This window comes from Taudactylus pleione, unplaced genomic scaffold, assembly GCF_031769625.1.
Source record: "Taudactylus pleione unplaced genomic scaffold, aTauple2 ptg000479l, whole genome shotgun sequence".
NCBI classification, from domain to species: Eukaryota; Metazoa; Chordata; class Amphibia; order Anura; family Myobatrachidae; genus Taudactylus; species Taudactylus pleione.
This window is the reverse complement of record NW_028284881.1, coordinates 16,238,942-16,260,638: the sequence shown is the minus strand read 5'-3', so window position 1 is coordinate 16,260,638 and position 21,697 is coordinate 16,238,942. Positions and strand designations below refer to the sequence as shown.

The window sequence follows — 21,697 nt, the reverse complement described above, 5'->3', positions numbered from 1 at the left end:
CATTTATGAAGAAAGTCAACATGTTGCACACACTGCCTCCTCATTGGTCCGAGGAATGAGGATCTTTAGGGGTGAGTGGTCTGACCCAAGCAGATTTAATATGTGACTGAACAAAATGGCGTATTTACAGATACTGGGAAAATTTAGAGTGAGGGAAGAATGTCTTTCCTGGACCTCTGAAAATTAAATTGGAATTTTCCTATAATATGATGGAATCTGGTCAAGGATGCAGCATTTCAAACAGTTCCAAAGTTATGAATTGGCCTGGTGGAAATAGCAGTTGACAGGGGCTAACCTATAATGGGTGCAGGGGGTGTGGGGCACACAGGCCCCCGCGTCCAGGGGGGCCCCGCACCGCACACCCTATACACCCATATTATTTAAAACTCACCTGTCCGTGGTCCTGCATCGGATGTCAGCGCTGCACAGAACACCGGAAAATGGACACTGCCACCATATTTCCGGCGTTCTGCGCATGTACAGTAGACTCTGGGCACACTCTAGTGCCCAGAGTTTACTGCTTCTGCGATGACCGGCCAGCCGCATCAGTTGGCTGCCAGCCACCGAGGAGAGAGAAGGAATGCACACGGGCCCCCTCCTCTCTTAAAACGCCCCTGGCAGTTTACCCCTGATAGGAAACTTAGGGGTCTATTTACTGAGCCTTGGATGGAGATAAAGTACCAACCAATCAGCTCCTAACTGCCATGTCACAGGCTGTGTTTGAAAAATGACTGTTAGGAGCTGGTTGATGGGTACTTTATCTCCATTCACTTTATCGCCATCTAAGGCTTTACTGCTCCAGAGGCTTGCATGCTTCCACTGATCTCAAAATCAATACTAGACAACTTTAGACTCTGCTTATTCAAATCAACCACAAAGCCTATTTATAAAGCCCTTATAAACAAAAATGCATATTGCATTATTTGATGCATTTGAGCTATTTAAAAGTGCCTGCTTGTAGTACCAGCGCTTCTGAAAAGAGGCAGTCCTGGTGAAGCATATTTCCTACTGCACTCTGAAGGTGACATTAGCTAATAGGGCCAAGCTCTGAAAAACTAAGCTTTTCAGAGCTTGATAAGTTGTGTTAGATCACAGGGCCTGATTCAGAGCCGGACGCTCTTTAAGCGCGCTCGCTCTGAATCAGGGCGTCTGTTTTTTTAAAGCCGGCCTCCCGGCCGCTCGCATAGCTTTAGCGAGCGGCCAGGTGATGGTCGCGATGGTCATGACCATCGCGGCTTGCGACGAGACCCTTGTGGTAGGGTCTCGTTCCCGCAAGCCCCATTGAGCTTTCGGCTCTAATAGAGCCGGAAGCTCACCACTGACATCACTCGTGATGTCAGTGGGGCCGCCCCCAAACGGCAGGCGTTCCTTCGGGAACGCCTCTGTTTGGCCAGCCAACCTCTCTGCCCGTCTCCAAAATGGAGCAAGCTGTCAATTACAATCGACAGCTGCCCCACTTTGGTGCGAGATCCGTAGCGAAGGAGCGCCTGTGGCTGGCCGGGTCTCGCGCACGCCGGAGCCGACTCCGGCGTGCGCATACGCAGTGGGGGACCATCGACCCGCTTGCATCAACATCAATTTTTATGAATCTCCATCTCCATTTGTACCTTACTTCCTTTTTAATAAATTCTTAAAATTATGTTGATGTATCTCTCACTGATCCCTGCCACCAAACCCTCCCTTACCCACCCTTATACCCAGTGGCGTCATAAGGGGGGGGTGGGCCACACACGGGTGTCAACCTCGGAGGGGTGAGACCAAAATGCCAGCTTCTTCGCAGTGTGACATCTCCTGCAGCACCCGGTTCCTGTCATAGAAGAGGAGCCGACAGTGCAGACTGCCCAGTGATGCTCGGCTGCTCACGGAGTGATGTTATCGGGATCCCTAGCGAGGCCACGTCCCCTTTATTTAGACCATGCCCCCTTTTCAGACAGACACGCCTCTGTCCAGAGTGCACACCGGATCTCACCAGACCCGGTGACGCCACTACTTATACCCTCCATTACCCACCTCACTGTCTGCTAACACATTTCTACCTCTTGTCCATCTTCATTAAAAATGTTTAAACACTAAGGGGTCTATTCATCATCACTTAATTTCTACAAAAGCAGGTGAAAATAAGCATTTTCACCTGCTTTTGTAGAGATTAAGTTTTCGGGACATTAATCAAAAAGCTAATGCAGGAGATATCACAGATATCTCCTGATTACCTTTCTCTTCCAATGTGGCCTGCTATCCCTATACAGTAGTATGGGGACAGAATTCATCAAGCTCCAAAAGTACAATATTTTCAGAGCTTGACTGCGGGAGCATTCACCATCTTCAGATGGCGTTTGCTCCCGCAACCCGCTCCTTCCCTATGTGAAGGAGTACCGGGTTGTGAAGAGGGATCCTTTCAGATCCCTCCGCCCCTGTCTGGCTCCTTCCGCCCTACGCCGGGGCTATTGTGCGACTACGTGACCTGTAGGTCACTTAGGTGCACTAGTGTCACTGCTCCTTTTGGAGCAGTGAAAAGACTTTTCAGATCAGCTGTCTCCACAGTGGCGTAACTATAAATTTTGCTCCCCCAAGCCAAAAAAGTTTCAGGCGCCGCCCCCCCCCCACCCAAAGATCAAACACACCCAAAGACGATGTTTAAGATGTGTGGTTACATGATACAGCAACGTGCTTTACACATTATGACACACTAAGTAATGCCACTTATAACACAGTGTGCCACACCGGAACGCCCCTTACAACACATTATGCCACACCGGAATGCCCCTTACAACACATTATGCCACACAGCAATGCCCCTTACGCAAGACACACAATAATGCCACGTATAACACATAATGACATACAGTAAAACCCTTATAACAAATGTATGCCATGCAGTAATGCCCCTATTTCACATTATGCCACATTGTAATGCCACATACAACACATTATGCCACACAGTAATGCCACATACAACACATTATGCCACACAGTAATGCCCCTAATAGCACATTGTGCACACAGTAATGCCAAATACACATTATGCCCATTACATCCCACCCTGACAGATCTACTTCACCAACCCTCCTCTCTGCTCCTGCCAGTCTGTCACCTCAGCTCAAGACAGGTTGCACAGTTTTTATGTCCGTGTAGAACCAGATTATTGGGAACATAGTTTATAACCTGTAAACTGTGTGTATCAAGTTAGTGCCCCTTATACAGTGCCACCTGTAGTTGTGCCCCAAAATGCAATGCCCCCTATACTAGTGCCCCTTATGCAATGCCCCCTGTAATAGTGCCCCTTATGCAATGTCCCCTGTAGTAGTGCCCATTATGCAGGGCCCCCTTTAGTTGTGCCCATTAAAGTAGCGTCCCCTGTAGTTGTGCCCCATATGCAATGCCCCCTATACTAGTGCCTCTTATGCAATGCCCCCTGTAGTAGTGCCCATTATGCAGGGCCCCCTGTAGTTGTGCCCATATGCAGTGCCCCTTGTAGTTGTGCTTCTTCAAGTAGTGCCCCCTGTAGTTGTGCCCCTTCCAGTAGTTGCCCCCTGTAGTTGTGGCCAGTAGTTGCTCCCTGTAGTTGCCCTCAGTAGTGAGCCCCCTGTAGTTGCCCCCAGTAGTGAGCCCCCTGTGGTTGTCCCCAGTAGTGAGCCCCCTGTAGTTGCCCCCTGTAGTGAGCCCCTAGTAGTTGCCCCCAGTAGTTAGCCCTCTGTAGTTGCTCCCCCCCGCGCGCACACAAACACATGCAATACCCCGGCGTCCGCTCCTCGGCACTATGGGAGTGACGTCACCCCCATAGTGCTCTGCGGGACACGGAAGACGGAGCTCATTCCTGAGCTCCGTCCCCGGCGTCCGCTCCTCGGCACTATGGGAGTGACGTCATGGCATCACTCCCATAGTGCCCTGTGGGACCCGGAAGACGGAGGGAGCTCCATCCTCTGGCTGCCGCCGAGGGTTTGAATAGGAGCCGGGCGCCCGCTGGTAACACACTCAGCGGGCGCCCGGCAGATGGAGGGTGCAGGGGGTGTCACCGCACCCCCTTCCCCCTCCGTAGTTACGGGAGTTCCGCCACTGAGTGGCGTAACTACTGCTCCCGTCGCCCCCAAGCTACCCAGCGCCTCCAAGCCACCGCGGGGGCTGCGGGGGCAGTAGTTACGCCACTGTGTCTCCATGCCGAGTTGGAATGTTAATTATCATAATGAATATAGCCCTAAATATTTATGCCTTGAACAATGTTATAACTGTTACATAAATATATTGTCACATAACTATGCATAATACATATAATGCACTGTTTCCCAATTTAAAAAAATATATAAAAATACCAGACACACTGGTGGTAAACTTTTTTAAATATTGCTTCAGTATGAAGTAATGTAATTTTCTTTATAGAATGTTTTTCTTGTCAAATAAAAATATAATCATAGTTGGATGCCTAGTCACCAAGGAAAGGATTCACATGTTCCTTATCTGTACTAAGAAGATAAGCAATCTCCCTGCTATCTGTCACAGAGTCTCCAGTGGTTACTTATTAATATGAAAGGTAACGTGAATAGTACTTTTGAACCCATTTGGCTCCTCTGTATTTTAGTTACTATATGCTATTTGTTATTTATTTATACCTATCAATGGTCCCTACTTCTGAGCCAGATCACTCCGGGGATTTCAGTTCGATTTACAATTCCGTAAGGATTTAAGTTTTTAAAATTACCTACAGTAAATGATAAATCTATAATATGATTTGTCTCAGCCAATAAATTTAAAACACTTGCCCTACCCATGTTTACTGCTAAATCAGTGATAGCATCAGATTATGTTATTTGCAGCACATGGCAATGTACCAACAGATTGTGGGCCAAATGCAATAGCCTGCGAGTTGCAGCATATGTGCTAAAATTTTGTCAATTTAGCCAAGAGTTTTAATGTGGCAAATCATTTATTTTCCTTCTGCATCTAGGGATCAGAATCAGAGACGGACACAATGGCTATAGTTATGCAGATTGAGCAATTGTTTGACAATGCGCATGCGTATAAGCCGCAATGCGCACACACCACAATTGCTTTGGAATTATGTTTGTATAAAGGATCCACTCGCAAAAGGAGTGACAGGTAGTCAGGATTTTGGGTTGGTAACAGTCTGGGGGGTTGGTCAGAATAACGCAGACGTGTCTGATGGTTTGAACGCCATTTTATGAGCGAGCATAAATTAGCCATTGTGACTGCATTCGCACAATGAGAGCTCTCAGTGTGCGAGGATTGTTGCAGTGTTTGCGACTGGTCAGACCTTCCAGCAAGGGCAAGGCGGCTGCTTGATGTGAGTCGATGTTACCGATATTTACACACATAAGCGACGTTGTACGCAGATGAGAAGGCAGCAGTGGGTGTCCCTATGCAACCGTTAGCATATTTTCGCAGCTGCATTCCGTACGAAATCGCAGCTGCAATAGCATTAACGTCTATCTCTGAATCAGGCCCCTAGTTTCATTCATTGTGTTTACCAAAAGTTATAAGCATTTTGGCAAACCTACAATGACCTTAAAACACTACAATACTCCTACTGTACAAACAATGTTTATGTCCATGTCCTGCTATGTTCTGTAATGTAAGTGACTGTGTTCTTGTTTCGTTCATACTGTTTCTGTCTCTGTACCTTGTAAGGTGCTGCGGACCCCTAATAATAATGTAACCCCCCTTCTACCACTAAATGGTCACCAGGTAACTAACACCTTTGTTACTCCTAATGTACCCACCCTTAGCATTCCTCTAAGTGGTGTACATCCCCATTGTCAGTGCTTCCAGCCAAGTACTTATGGTCTATGTGGGTCTACTTGGGAAAACCCAATTGTTAATGTAGTGTATTAACACAATATACAAATACAGTTTATTTTGGAATTACATTCACCACCTTCTTCCTTTCTCTCCGCAGAAGATTGCTGAACTGGAACTTCCCTAAGCTTCTGTCTCCAGGTAGATATTACACAATAATAAACTGTTATAAGTTTCCTTTATAAGACTAAATGGCAACAATAGTCACATGTGGTACATTTGAACATTACAATAGGTAAGCACAAAGAATACAATATTTGTGTTTCTTCTATAAATATTGCATCTAATACTCTAAGCTTACTTGCTCTAGCAAGAAAATGACTTAAACCTATGGAATGTCCAGCTTACTTCATGATTTAAAATTTGTCTCTGTTAAATGTTCAGTAGTCCTTATAAAGCTCTACCGCAGAGCTTCCACTATAAGCATTTAAATAGTCTCTGGGTAAGTCTACAAACTATTAAAAGACGCTCTGTATTGACATCAAAGTCCAGGTCCTGTAATAACTATGCGGATGCCTTGGAGGATAATGAATCTCACAACTTAAATAACCATCTCCTGTAGGGTATTGTAAAAACCAGAGCACCAGTATATACAGTAGGTAATGAGTTGTAATATTACACACTATGGGTACAGCGCTACTGCTGTTACCCACCTGCATGTCACTAGAAGCTCAGCTTGAACTTGCTGACCATTGATCCCCTGATTATGCATAGCAGGGAGCTTGTGATCGCCGTCTCTCTCTTCACTTCTGGCTACTTCTCCGGGGACATAACTGTTACCAGGCAGCCCTACTGCTGCATGTACCCCTTCCTGTAACTATTACTCCTTCCAGTAAGAGTCAATAGTTGCCAGGCAACCCCTATACATATAGCTCTATCTGCTCCTCCCAGTTGTGTTCTCCTGTCCCAATGGATGCAGGGAACTATGTCTATAATAATAAATATGGCATTATAATATCCCCTGTATTGGTGCTGCTATCCTCTGTGTGCATGCCGGGTATAACTACTCACTGTCACCTCCGTGCTGGTGATTAAATCAGCTTACAGTCACCTCAGCACTACACTGCCTTCTCTTAGTGCTACACTGCCTTCTCTCAGCGCTACACTGCCTTCTCTCAGCGCTACACTGCCTTCTCTCAGCGCTACACTGCCTTCTCTCAGCGCTACACTGCCTTCTCTCAGCGCTACACTGCCTTCTCTCAGCGCTACACTGCCTTCTCTCAGCGCTACACTGCCTTCTCTCAGCGCTACACTGCCTTCTCTCAGCGCTACACTGCCTTCTCTCAGCGCTACACTGCCTTCTCTCAGCGCTACACTGCCTTCTCTCAGCGCTACACTGCCTCCTCTAACAGGAAACGCCCCGATCAATGCGTGTCCCTCTGCTCCTCCCCGCCGCCAGGACCACCTCCCGCGCCGCCGCCTCTTCGGCATCTCCAGCAAGATGCGGTGAGTACCGCCGTTCCTCCTGCTTCCCCAGCTCCGACTTGGCTCCCTCTCTAGCTCTGCCCCCCTGCGCCCGGCAGCTCATCGCTGCTCACTGGCTGCCCAGGTCACAGGGCAGGCACTGGAGGGAGGGAACAGCAGACTCCTTTTATAGGTCTCTCTGTCCCTGCCCTACTTTTCCTGACAGGAACCCAACCACTCCCAGCCATATCACCCCGCCCTGCCCACTTCTTCTCCTGTGCATGTGCATCTCATACACTGTGCACATCCTCACCACAGGGAACAAAAAATACCACATAAATGTATATGCAAATACATTAAATATATATATATATATCATGAACTACAATACTCCATTATAAATACATGACACACACATACATTTTACCTCAAGAACTGTGACTGCAGTACATATATATTTACCTCATAGGCTCGGATAGGTTCGAGTTTGCACATTGAGTTCAGATTTTTCCCTCCAAAAAAACGGAATCCGAACTCAACGTGCAAACTCGAACCTATCCGAGCCTGCACATCCCTAGTACTTATTAATATAGTATGTTATTTAACCCTTAACCAGGGTTACATGTTTATAATTTAAAACCACTACAACAGTAAAATATTATTTGCCAGTTATTAAAAATGTTTTAAGTTATTGATTTCCTCAAAATCAAATATATTTAGTTACTACATGCTAAACATGTACTGCACCTTCTCATGTAGATTTCACAGAAATCATTTATAATAATATACTGTACAGAACTTCAAATTCAAGACAACCTGTGTGTGTATGTGTGTGTATAGAGGCAGAGAGATAATATATACAGTATATATATATATATATATATATATATATATATATATGTATATCCTGATAATGCATATAGTATTGGGTAATGGTGTCACACGTGTAGTGAAATGATTAAGGATAAGAAAATCTGCATATTATGGTCAAGGACCTTTGACCTAAAAAATAGATCAGTCCTCCAACGTGTACCAGATTCTGAGAAGTGTCATACAGTGCAATGACTAAACACATTCCAAGACACACAGTTATGCAGATATCAGCAGACCGTGAAACACCTGCCCTTAGAAATTTAGTAAATAATAATAACTAAACATGAAATGATTGATAGAATCAGTCAATACTTCCCAAACTCAAAGGATGGGGGAAGTGTAGACATCACTCCCCCATCCTTCCTTATTCCCTTCCTACTCCATCGAGTTATGTCTATGAGGGGTATTCAATATGAAAGGTTAACTTCCCTGGCGAAGTTAACGTTTCATATCAGAGTTTTTTTCTGCGTAAAGGTATGGTGTGCGCTCCCGCTTATCCCCGTATTCAAAATAAAATTAACGAAAACGGGAAACTCCGAAGTTGGATTTGCGTAAAGTTACGAATTTTTCCTTAAAATAATTGTAAGGACCCCCTAAAGTTGTAAAAACATGGGGGAACACTATGGATACCCCCGTTTTAGCCTTTAATTGAAAGTCGGGGATTTAAATAGCCGCAGCAGGTGCTTTTTTCCCGACATTGAAGAAGCGATGCAAAACAGCACTTTTTTTTTTTTTTAAGTGGTCCCATCAAATTTGGGGTATATGAAAATGGGTACTAGCATATTTTTAAGTCCCTAAAGGCAGTTTTAAAAAATTCTGCATTTGTGCACCTGCCGCTATAATTCTATTCTAGAAAACATCTGCCGCATACTTGCAGAATAGCCCTGAACCTATTTCCCTATTGTTTAACAATTTTTTCCCATTTTTTTTTTCCACCCCAATTTTTAAATAAATTTTTTGGGGTGTCCCTATTTTTTTTTTAAACTTTTTTTGACACAGTTCTTTTTTAAATGTCAATCTCAGGGGTGCAGGCTATTTTTTTTAAGCCTGCACCCCTAAACCCCATTCTGCACTTTTTTTCGACACCTATTCAATGGTGAAAAGTTATCACCGTTTTTTTTATCAAAGACTTTTCAAAACTGCGATAAGTCTTTGAAATTGAATACGGTGTAAAACTAAAACAAGTGATATTAACGCAAAAAACGATGTTATTGCACCCATATTGAATACCCCTATATGTCTCACCTCTATGCATACTTGCCAACTCTCCCTCTTTGTCAGGGAGACTTCCTGAAATAGCAGCAATCTCCCTGTCTCCCTGAAGAGTATACCAATCTCCCTCATTTCACCTTACCCCCATTATGTCACTATTATATAAAAGAAAAAACAGTGATATATACATTCAAATGGGGTCATTATTATAATTTCCCTGTATTGGTTATAAGGCACAATGATCCCTATGTTTACATGTATTTTCTGAGAAGTATCAGTGTGTTTTCATCAACAAGTAGATATTACTAACTGCTTTGGGGCTCATTTACATGTGGATGTAAATCAATTTTATGACACGTCTCTCAGATGTAGCAGTACACGCCCATTTTACCGCCACGCTCATATGCTACCTAATAAAACAAACCCAAAGTCTAAATTCGCGCCCTACCCTGAGTTATGCCTTCCCAAAAAACCCCCATAGAGAACAACAGAAAAGATTTTTGGTTCCACCTTTGCCAGCTCACCTTGTAGTTGTAGTTGTTGTGTGTGTGCAATGGTCCTTTAGACCAGGGATGGGGAAACTCCTGCCCGGGGGCCTTATAAGGCCCTCGGAATCATTTGGTCTGGCCCTCTGAGCTTTTTTTCTGCTAGCCTCATCTGGCTAGCAGGGTGCCTAGAATGGGGCACTGCAGCCAGAATCTATGCAGCAGTGCCACCTGGAGCGTCTTTAGGATGCTTCAGATGGTCACAACGCTGCCTTTACAGCTCCCTGGAGCTTCCTCCGGATGCTCCAGGCATTGCTGTAATCACCGGCGACTGTGGCCCGCCCCCGTGTGACGTCACATGGAGAGGTCATGGCCTGAACCAGGCCCACAAAAATTTTTATATATATCAAAATGGCCCTCGGCAGAAAACAGGTTCCCCACCCCTGCTTTAGACAGTATGGGATTTAGGCCCTTTGTAAATTTCAGCTCCAGGACCATGTGGACCTCTGGCAGTGGGCGGGGGGAAGTTTTATGACGAGAATTGAATTGCAACGTTCTATACTACCGACTGAAATAATTTAAGACAATGTTTTATAATAAATGTAGGCAGAATACATTTATTACTTTTAAGAATATGAAAAAAAACTACTTATTCATAAATACACGTTTTGCAGAAAAACGTGATGTGATATGCAAAATCGGGAGTTATTTTCGTGTTCAGAAGCCAAAAATCTATAAGTATCACATAAATTTGTTAAAAAAAGCTTTTTTATCGCAGACCTGTGTAATTATTTTATTATAACACTTGTAACAAAACAAAACATTGACCCATTGAGAGTTGCCTAATAAGTAATGTGCAGTAACCAGTAACAAGCAACAATCAATCATTAATTAGCTTTGGTCAATCTAATGCAAGGAAAGAAGATGAAATCGTTATGAATCACTGCCGGAGCTAAGCCTAGCAGATGAAATACCGACGCTGGAAGGACGGCAGCTGAAGATCCCGACTGAGGCAAGTAACACCCCTAACCCTCCCCTTTCAGCCTCCAACCCTAACTTAGAGGTGCCTAACCCTAACCTCCCCACCTAGTGCCTAACCTTAACCTCCCCCCAGGGGTGCCTAAACCTGACCCCCCCCTCCCCGCACCCTAAACTTAACCCTCCTGGGGGGGTGCCTAAACCTAACCCCCCAGTCATGCCTGACCCCAACACCGCCTTCCCATAGCCTAAACCTAACCCTCCCAATGGGGTGCCTAACACTAAGTCCCCCCGGGAGTCCCTAATCCCAACCCCCCCCCCCCCCCGCGGCTACGCACCCCCGACGTCCGGCTTACCTACGATCAGTATGCCGGGCGTCGGGATTTCGGCGTGGGGCTGATGATAGGCGTCGGTATTTAGACGCCTATCATTAGTCCCAGGCCAGGATTTCACAGTCCTGACTACATCCCAAAGAAAGTGTCTAATTGGCTGCTCAAGTTTTCTGTCTGGATTTATCTAGAAGTTTTATTAACTTCTAATGAATGTATTCTCAGGACTATGAGGCAATGCTGAAGAGGAAATATTCGATCTAGAATGTGTTGCATTACTTATCTTACTATTTTGATAGTACAATTGTATTTATCATTTAAGAACAATGTTTGCAGCACATGACATTTGAATAACTGAAGTGTGAGATCTGCCACGAAATGTGAGATAAAGTCTACTCCATCTGCAGTTGTTGTTTTTGTTTATATCGTACAAAGGGATCATTGACCTCAGAAGAAATGTGCAGCCTATGCAGGCAGGTTTCTGAACACTATGCATAATGGAAAAAATAAGTAGTAGAGTATGCTCTTCTGAACTCCACTAATATTCTATGGAGTAGATAAGGACCCAATATCACTCTGTGTGCATGTGTCCACTCTCCGTCCTTCCTCCAGCCAGGGTTATCAGAACAGGAGGATTAAACCTGCTCACATGCACTTACCCTAACTTGTTACTTCTAAAGTATTTTTCTGGCCTCTCACTTCCAAGGCAACACCTGAAATGATGCCCACTCTTTCCTGATACCATGTCCTGCCCTTGGAACTGGCATATGTTTATTAGACGTAGGTTATTCTTAGTACAATTTGTTGTGGCTAGGATTATTAAAATGTAGGATTGCTAAATGAAGAGAAGAAGAGAAAACAGAATGGAGCCATGAGTAATGTGGATGGCTTGGGAAATACACTTGCTTGCTGCTTAGAAATCCTGGATTGACTCATTGTAACTTTGAACAGGTCAACACTTTTTTATCATGGATGAGCACATCATATGCCTACCCTTTGTTCACCATCTGCACTGCATCACATGTCATTACCCATGTCCACTTCCTGGAAATGTACAGTATGTTTTAAGCAACCATGTATTATAGGGGCCCACTCGCTAGGTGTGCTTTACCCGCGACCTAGACAAAACCTAAGGGTTTATCATCTTCAGAATGAAATACTATTACTCTTTATGCTTAAATGTAACAGAGATTATACATTGAATTTCAAGTAAACATATTTTGAAAAAAATAGAAAAAATTATATTACTGTGATATACTGTATGTCCCTACATGATAAAGCGGCTGTCTTCTTCCTTCACTTCAATGACTTCTCTTTTTTCACTGTACTGCAAACAATACACAGGTACCTATATTATTGCCAATTAGCTGTGATGATAATGATGTCTGTGCAGTTCATCTCAACCTATGAGGTTTTGATCTTGTCTTACTTCAGTAATATAGACATATATAGTTTACAAGGGAAGGGATCCTAAGCTCAGTAACATAAATGATAAAAACATTAAAGACGACCAAGGCTGAGATAAAATGTTACATAAGTACCTATGTATATTTCACTCTTACTTCACTTCTGGGTTCATGTTTCCTATTTGCCCACAACCACGTACTTGCTAGTGAGCAGATAATTACATCACTGCTTTCTTCAGATATCAGATAACAGAGCGCCTATACTCCAATAAAATTAATTTCAACTCCCAATTTCAAGCAATGTTTTTAATTAGAATCAATAAAAAAAAATTACATATAATCCCTCTAAACATTGCACAGTATAAACATTCCATACAATGTAACACACTAGAAATGGAAACAACAGTTACATGCAATTAGAGTCCTGTTATTTTCCTTTCTTATTCTAATATGGAGAAAGCACCTAACTGAGTATATTATCTTGAGTAAAAACACAGGGCCTGATTCAGAGATGGACGGACTTGCACAGCTGCACACAAGCGGCTTCTACAATTCCATCCATTTAAAATGCAAATACAGAAGGAGGTGTCACACACCTCATTGCTGCATTTGTGTGACCATCGGTCGCAATTGTGGTCGATGTTCCATTGGCTAGGCTGCGGGAGCTAAAGCTTCCCGCAGCCTGGCCATGTCCTGGCAGCTTGTGAGGCCAGGAAGTCTGCGTGCACCCACGGAGACCCTGGCCTCGTCCCTCCCGGAAAATGGGGGCGACGCACCCCCGTTTCCGGGAATGCTGCAGCCTGTCTATCAGGCGCAGCTGGGACACACTGTGAGCGGACTCGCAGTCGGAGGGCTGCACATGTATAGTACACTTGCTTTGCACGTGCAGTATTCCAATCATCGGAGATGTGCGCTAACCACAGTCAGTGAATATATTGCACTTATTGTGGCCACATAATTAGATAGTGTCCAAAGTGCCTAATTTGTAGACAGTGGAGTATAGATATATGCTGGAAATCGTGATATATGAGACAGGTAGGTTTGCTGGTAAGTTACTTTAACAGCTTGAAACCTCCGTCCCCAGTCTTTTACCATATTAGTGGCTTACAATCTCCATGTCCAGTTCAGATGTTGCACCAGCAGGTAACGTTCCCCATACAATGAGAATACATTGTATGACATCTGCTGCCACTTTATGGTAGAAGTGTTTAAATGACAATTGGCTATAATCAGTACATCAATAAAAGTGATTATTAGCCCACAACGGTTGCAACATCTATTATTTATGCACCACACATACAGAGTATAGGGGTTGGAGCTCAGTTACAATTCCCGTATTCTGCATATCTGGGTCAGGGTGACCTACTGTCTGCTGCAGTACTCCCCAGATCATTAGTTTGGATTCAGGGCCTGTTTCAGAGCTGCTCGTAAGCGGCCGCTCTGAGCGATGTTCGCACATCTGTGCATGCATATGGGTCGTAATGCGCATGCGCCAACCAGTCAGTGCGGTCGGAAATCGTGTGTTCGCAAAATAGCGAGTGCCTGCTAATTTCAGTGACAGGATGAGGAGTTTGTGGGTGGTAACAGGGGAAGGTGCTTGAAAACGGGGAGTGAAGATCCGAAGGCAGGCGTGCCTAATGGTCAAAACGGGCGTTTTAAGGGTGTGCATAATTAACAAAGCAGCGTCATCGACCACGTCACTTGGTTGTTTCTTAGCCTGAACTGTTCACATGATTGCGGTAGGAAAATCCAACCACAAGCACTGCAAGCAGTTCAGACGCCTTTCGATGTACTCGATTAATCAAATAATTAGCGGAGATGATGTATGATGCGAGCGGCCAGGGGGTGTCTTTACAAAATAGCGAGCGCATGCTTCGTTCGCTCGCTCAGACATAGAGGCATCAACAGACCGCAAAGAGCGAGTGCTCAATTTAAATAGCCGGCCCCTTTTTCTGAACGAGCGAGCGCAAATAGCGTCCGGCTCTGAATCAGGCCCTCAGTGTGCAGGGTTTCCTACCATTTATCTATTAACTAGATAAACACAGGTGATGGCAATCGAGATGTGGGGAACTTCTGCTTAAACCAGTGAATCTCAACTTCAACCCTCAAGCACCCGCAACAGGTCATGGTTTGAGAATTTTTGTCCGTGGAAACAGCTGGAATAGATTATCGCACCTGTGAATGATTAAAGACATCCACAAAACATGACCTGTTGTGGCTACATGAGGAATTGAACTGTGGTCAAATTGCTTAAACCAATACATAGAATGTTGTGTCTGGAGGAACAAAATGTCAGGATAGTGCATATTAATGTGTTTTTTATTTATTTATTTATATTGCATAATTCTTCCTAAAACAGAATTTTTAGTTATGTATGGAGTTTAAAACTGTCACCACTCTACCCCTAGTTTGCAGTTGAATAATTACAGATGCCATAGTGCCAGTCGAAATTAAGCGTAACTAAATACATACTGAAACAATTATTATTATTATTATTATTTACAAACATAAGAAAAGCTAATAAAAAATTAATGGGGGAACAAACGTTTCATTGATACATTTAAACAGTATCTGCTAAGAAAAAGTACTGTAACAGTGCATAAATAAACTGCAATTGTGAAAAGTGCACAAATCACAGAATTACAATAAAATAGGCTAAATTAAAGTCTTAAAAGTAAGCATAGTCACTGGGGCAGATGTATTAAGCTCTAGAAAGTGATAAATTGGAAAGTGATGAACTACCAGCCACTCAGCTACTAACTGTCATGTTATAGTTAAAATAAGGATAAATTGGGATCTGATAGAACGTCTAGGTGTTTGTAATAATGAGTTTCTTGCACTTGGGCATATACGAAATTAACTGAATAATAAATGTAAGTCCTGGTGTAATCCACCTAATATGCTGTAGGATGGGTGTTCTTTAAAAAAGTCTAATGTCCTTGGAGTATTTTGGGAGCCTGGGTTAGCAAAAACTTTAGGCAGAGTGTTCTTATAAGGCCAGCTGTCAGTACTTCTAACGAAAGTCACTGATGAGGTACTTCAAACAAATTGATTCCCTTTATCCACTGGTATATTTCAGTCTAACCGACTCACCTCCTCAGACGTCACCCATATGAGAGAAAGAGAGAACCGAAGCATCAGGTGCAGGCATGCAATGGTGCTGTATAATACAAGGTGTATTGTGCAGACTTACTCGGATCCTGTCATGGGTCCACTGGTACACCTGCGATCCTTGCTCCACGATCCAGTGTGTGTGGGTATAGGGGTGGGTGTTGGTCCGGCTAGACCATATATACACAGGAAACAATCAGTGAGATAGCGAATGGCCGTTAGTCAGTGGTTTGGGGGTGCTGCTAGGCCTTGGGGGTATACTGGACCACGGGGTTGCTCTGGGAGATAGCCTGACTCAGGCAGCCCTGCTCCAGCAATATCGTCGGGCTCCTGTGTAATCCAGTTCTGATCCAGCACTAAGTGTCCACCGGGGTCTTTTGTAAACACCTTGTGTTATCCTGAGCGCTCGCTGTGTTTCCTTAATAACACTCCAGTGTCTTTTGCTCAGGTCCAAAAGTTCTGTAAACAGGGGGTCCTCTGACCGGTTTTGCACCAACATTTAGGGCTTTATCATGTTATAGGCTGTGTTTGAAAAATGACAGTTAGGAGCTGATTGAGTGGTCGTTTATCACTCTCCACTTTATCACTTTCCAGAGCTTAATACATCTGACCCATACTGTCATAATATAATGTGCAAATGATTTTGGTGTTGTTTGACATTTAGGAAAACAGGGAATACATCATATAGGATTATCCGAGTTAGGCAAAATTAATTTAGATGTGAAAACAAAGGGTAGGGAGGGCCCTGCTCATGAAAGATCTTAAATATCTAGCTAGAAAAGGGCACAGTTGAGACAAGAAGATCAAGTGAGGCTGAGAGAGGAGATTAAGATAGTGGTGTTGAAAGAAGAGTGCACTACTGCACAAACTCCATTCTTCCTGTCCACCAGGTAAACTTCATGCCCTGTTCCAACATGGCCCCGAAGTCACTACTAAGCATGTAAAGGGGCCATCATGTCTATAATGTGAGAGAGTGACATGGTGGAAGACAGAAGTCTCCTATTTAGCTCCTAAGGAAGACCTAGTAAATACTTGCATTTAATACTGTTCCAGCATCCCTGCTACAATACCCTTTTGCAACATACACTCACCAGCTGGTGAGCAGTGTAGAATTCCGTTCTGCTCCATTACCACTGTCATATAACAGTGAGTATAGCTGTACCTACTATACTTTAATAAAACACTGGTTAAGTAATTAGACTGTTCATAGTACGAGTCATACATTGGTCTGTGCCTATATTATCAACACCTGCACACACATCATTTCTAATAAGCGGTACATGTGAACTAATGTGAGTAGTAAAGGAGGGGGAAGGGTAGGGTCTCACACCCCTCAACTGTCCCACTATGGGCAGGACAGTTACACTTTTTGGTAACTGCTCCGCCATCCCACCCGTGGGCTGCAGTGTCCCGCGATGGGGAGTTGGGGGAGCACTCACAGACCACTGCTCTGCATTGCAGAACAGCGGGTAAATGTATGCCATGCATGGTGAAGTGTAGGTCAATAGTCAATGTGGGTGTGAGAGATAGTATTTTGAGTATTTTTAAAACAAGGGATGACTTTGTAGATGTGCAATTTGAAATGGATTTAGGAGAATATGGGAAGCCAGTATAGAAACTAGTGGTGCAGCTTATATGGAGTAATGAGAGACGAAGATCAGTTTTTGATGCAAGTTTAGGTCAAATTGAACTTGGGATAAATGAAATTCTGGATAGGAGGCAATTATAGAAGTTGAGGCAGGAGATAATGAGAGAGATATGTAGAGTTTTGGTTGCACTTTGGGTAATAAAAGGGTGTATATTAGCAATAACACAAGGGGGGCTGGCTGGAGCTGGAGAGACACTGTGGGGCTTGAGTTACAGAAACATGAAGAAGGTGCTTATTATGTCAGTCCCGGGCCAAAGTTTTTGCACCTTTCTTGTGCAAATTCCGCTTATCGCGTCTATATGCGTACCTGTTTTACACGTAATTCAATCCCAAAAGTCGCTATGCGGCATTCGCATGAAAATTCTTCCTGCTTTTACTGGCGATATGTATAGGTGAAAATGGGGAAATCTTCCTGCTACCCAAAAAAAGGCAAAGTGATATAGGATAACAATATAGAAGGGTATTAGTGGCCAAAATCAAAGTATTTGGGGGTTCTTAAATTCTGTCAAATGGCTGTTTTATGCATATTCCTAAAACAGTGAAATAAAAATAGAAAGCAAGTGTTTTTTAGCAAAATAAATGTTATACTTAAATTGTGGGTTCATAAAAATGCTTTTAATTATATATTTGTGTCATTTAAAGACACAATTAAAAAACCTTCAAAATACGCCTCCAACACCCACCTGCAATCTTAAAAACACCCATCCCATTAATATAGCACCCCTATATACCTGTGCCACTCATATAGCACCCCCTTATACCCAGGGGAGTAGCGAGGGTGGTTTCGGTGGAGCATGAGCTCCGGCACCAAAATGGACAGAGGGCACCATCCAGGGTAAAGTCCTAAACTTCAATTATATGGTATTAGATTAAACAAAGTCACTGCTTTGCTATTTAAAGTAATGAGGTGTTCCCAGGCATGACCACAAAGTGTTATTTGAATGGTATTTTAAAAAATATTAGGAGACCTGAAATAATAATTATGGTGGTAGACAGAACATGACATGGTTAGTAGTACTCACATTAATATAGGTGCAATGTATATTTGCGAAGTAGGAGCATAGCTGAGAAGGGAGCTTCCCATAGGTGTCCCCAATCCAGTGAAAGCTGTTTGGGGCAGTAATTGCAGTAATAAGCTGTGCACCCTGTGATATCTCACTCTAGCACATGTACTCTGTCAATTTAAGTTAAATGATCAGAATATGTAATACAATCTCCTCTATTGACTAATAACAATGATTCAAAGGAGATAAAAGTCAGATCCTAGGTGCTATACATAAATAAAGCAGTGCCAAAGGAGCTACCCATTAGTCAGACAGTGCCTCACCGAAGCATTCCATTCCCCCAATGGTACCTCAATGCCAAGTGTCATACTGACACTGTTTGCTATTTTTCTTTTCACTTCAGTATTCCCCCCGCAAGTTGGCCATACCCCACTGGCACAGTTCAGTACAGGGAGGGGAGGCGCTATGACATGCACTTTCTCGGGGCGCCATGGTTCCACGCTACTCTGCATATACCTGTCCCACATCAATTTACTCATTTTCCTGTACTTTGAACTTTTACACCCCAAAAATGACAGGTCATTATAGGCCAAAATAAGCTAATGATAAATTATTTTGCCTAATTAGTCATTAAGGAGGGTGTACGAATGATTCTGAACCTACACTAGTCCTGGCATTTTTAGCCACAAATAGGGGTTTTGCACATCTTTTCACAACTCCTAAGGAGGTGGTGAAAACTTTCATGGCAAATGGTATGTAGAATTCACACTTGTGACAAGTCACGTCTAATAGGTTTGCACAATAAGTACAAATTCACACAAAAAGCCGTTTTTTGCAGCAAAACGCAAATTGCGCCTAATTTAATCCCCCCCCCTCAATTTATTCACCACACATGACTACCAACTCTATAGCCCACTAAAAGCAAGTGGTTCTAGTTTGGTTTATAAATGAAAGCTCAGATAGATGTACTGTACCAAACATAAACTGATATTTAATGCATCACATACTGTACCATTCATTTTCAATGGAGTTTGTGTAAGGGATTGATATACAGTAGATATAAAATATTGATTGTCTATCTACAGTACTGTCACTTACTGCTCTGGGATTAACAGCTTTTATTAGTGTATAAAATAATTTCATACATCTCCCCCATAATACCAGTAGTATCTCTAACTTCCAATAACTGAATACAGCTGTCTGGGAGCACAAACAAGTGGTCAGCAACAGGCATATACAGTATATATGTACATACATTACAGTCTCTAGTGTCCACACTCACTCCATTATATTCAGTTAGCTAGGGATTAATATACTATCCAGAAAGAAGTGCACTCACCAGACTTAAAGTAAATACTGTCTACCTTTAATACAATCAGATCATGCACAGTCAGCCATCGACGTTTTGATCCCCACACGGATCTTTGTCAAGACAAAGATCCGTGTTAAGATCGAAACGTCATAGGCAAACGCAGGGGGGATTTCTGTCTGCCTGGAAACCCCCCTCCCCTGCCCACACCATGACCACAATAGAAGTAGTAATATAATAGATTGTTACTAGTGCTGCATGTTCTTCTTAGTATCACAAATGAAATAATTAGCACCACCTGTGGATCTTTTAACATGTATCAGCCAGTAATAAATAACCTGTGCACCAACTAGGAGATCTGGAAATCATGCTCTGTTAGAGATGCTCTGCTATAGAGCCCAATATGTACATATATGTCCAGGGCAGTGCTAGGTTCTTCTGCTGCTCCTCCAGGCTCCCGGACTTGCTCCAATAGTCTGGAATGGTGACCAAATCTAAAATAAATACGTTCAGCTAAGGCAGGATGGCCTACTGGCGCATCTAATGGCTTACTGTGATCACTGGTCCTGTATATGCTGGAATTAATACACACAATACACTTTGTATGATGCTTATTGAACCTGGTTAAGTACTAATTCTGCCCTCTTCATTGACAGGCCGCACTCGCTCTAAAATTAAGCATTTGGAAACCCCCCTCTGGAAATCCTGCATTTGCCACTGAAACGTCGATGGCTGACTGTGCTTGATCTGAAGACTGTATTAACTTTAAGACTGGTGAGTGCACTTCTTTCTGGACACATATATATATATATATATATACACACAGTATATGTTCATGCACAGATAAAACTGAACAATAATACTTTATAACAGCAATGTATTAGTTACCAGTGTCAAATACATAAATCACCTCTCCTAACACTGCTAAGCTGGGTACACATTAGCTGATATGTAGACGATATGTTGTCCTATCAGATCATCGGGCAGTGTGGACACACTACTAACGACCAAGCGCGCGCCCGACTGGTCGTCAGCCGTAACGTCAGGTCAATCTGACAATCCAGTTGATGACCTCAGGTGGTGGGATACGGCTGGTGCCGACATATTAGGAGGTTGGGCATCGGATCGAGTGATGTGTACCGGCCGCCCGATATATCAGCCCATCGTTGGTGCGGATGTCCGTCGCATCGCTGGGTACATAAATGGTTAAGTGTGCAACCAGCTCTAGAGTGCTATTTCTTTGTGAAGAAACTTACTATAATATCCTAGGAGATTTTTCTTTTTAACATTAGGTAAAGGTAGAACAATGTGTATAGTGTTAATGAGCATTGAGTTATTGTAACTCATAAACTATGTTACATATAGTACAAACCTTATTTACTGTGTATACATTATAGGGACATATCATACAATGTTATAACTGTCTAAACTGTCCTATAGTCATTAATCTGTACACACGTGTGTGCCACAGCTGGTAGGCTATGTAGCTAATAACAAAGGTAGCACAGTGTACTTACCTGAGACTTTATAGACACAGGATAGGAGAGTGAGGAAACTCACAGTAAGGTGCAGGAGTAAAGGCATGTTGTGCTGCAGATCTGCACATCAGATGCCAGCCTGGGACAGGATGCAGATTCTGCAGACTCAGATGCAGGCCTGGCAAGAGGGAGAAGGACGTTTACCCTCAAACAGCTGTTGCTGACTCACACATTGTAGCAGCCATGGTGCACAGAATCGTTAGGAGGAGCATGTACAGAGGAGATTGTCTGGACGCCCTGGCAGAGAAGCAGCACTGTAGTTCAAGTAGGTCAGCCCCAGTCACTGGTTTAGCAGAGAGCAGACTTTACACATTGAGCCTGGCAGTGGCAGCTCCCTCTGGGAACAACTGACAGCGTGAGAGAAGTTCCAGGTTTTATACTCTGCTGACAGGAAGCAATTCTATAGTACAGAGAGTATTTTCCCAGCCATGCAGAAAAAGCAGAGGTTGGTAACCATCTGTAGAGCAGTCATTCTAATGGACATTCTTTTAATTAGCTAAAATCATTGTCCTTTCCAGTGTTGCCAACTCTGAAATGGAAAACAAGTAAAAAACAAACCCAAACCAATCCGAAAAAGCCCAATAAAAAAAAT

General features: G+C 43.3%; 1 protein-coding gene across 1 annotated transcript in view; it reads right to left on the bottom strand.

Moving 5' to 3' along the window:
- SUSD2 (sushi domain containing 2) overlaps positions 1–21,151 on the bottom strand; it is a 289,389-nt gene extending 268,238 nt beyond the window's left edge. Inside the window, exon 1 of the mRNA XM_088449259.1 lies at positions 21,085–21,151. Coding sequence (XP_088305385.1) covers positions 21,085–21,151 — 67 coding nt within the window. The remainder of the gene's footprint in view (positions 1–21,084) is intronic.
- Positions 21,152–21,697: the final 546 nt, after the last annotated feature.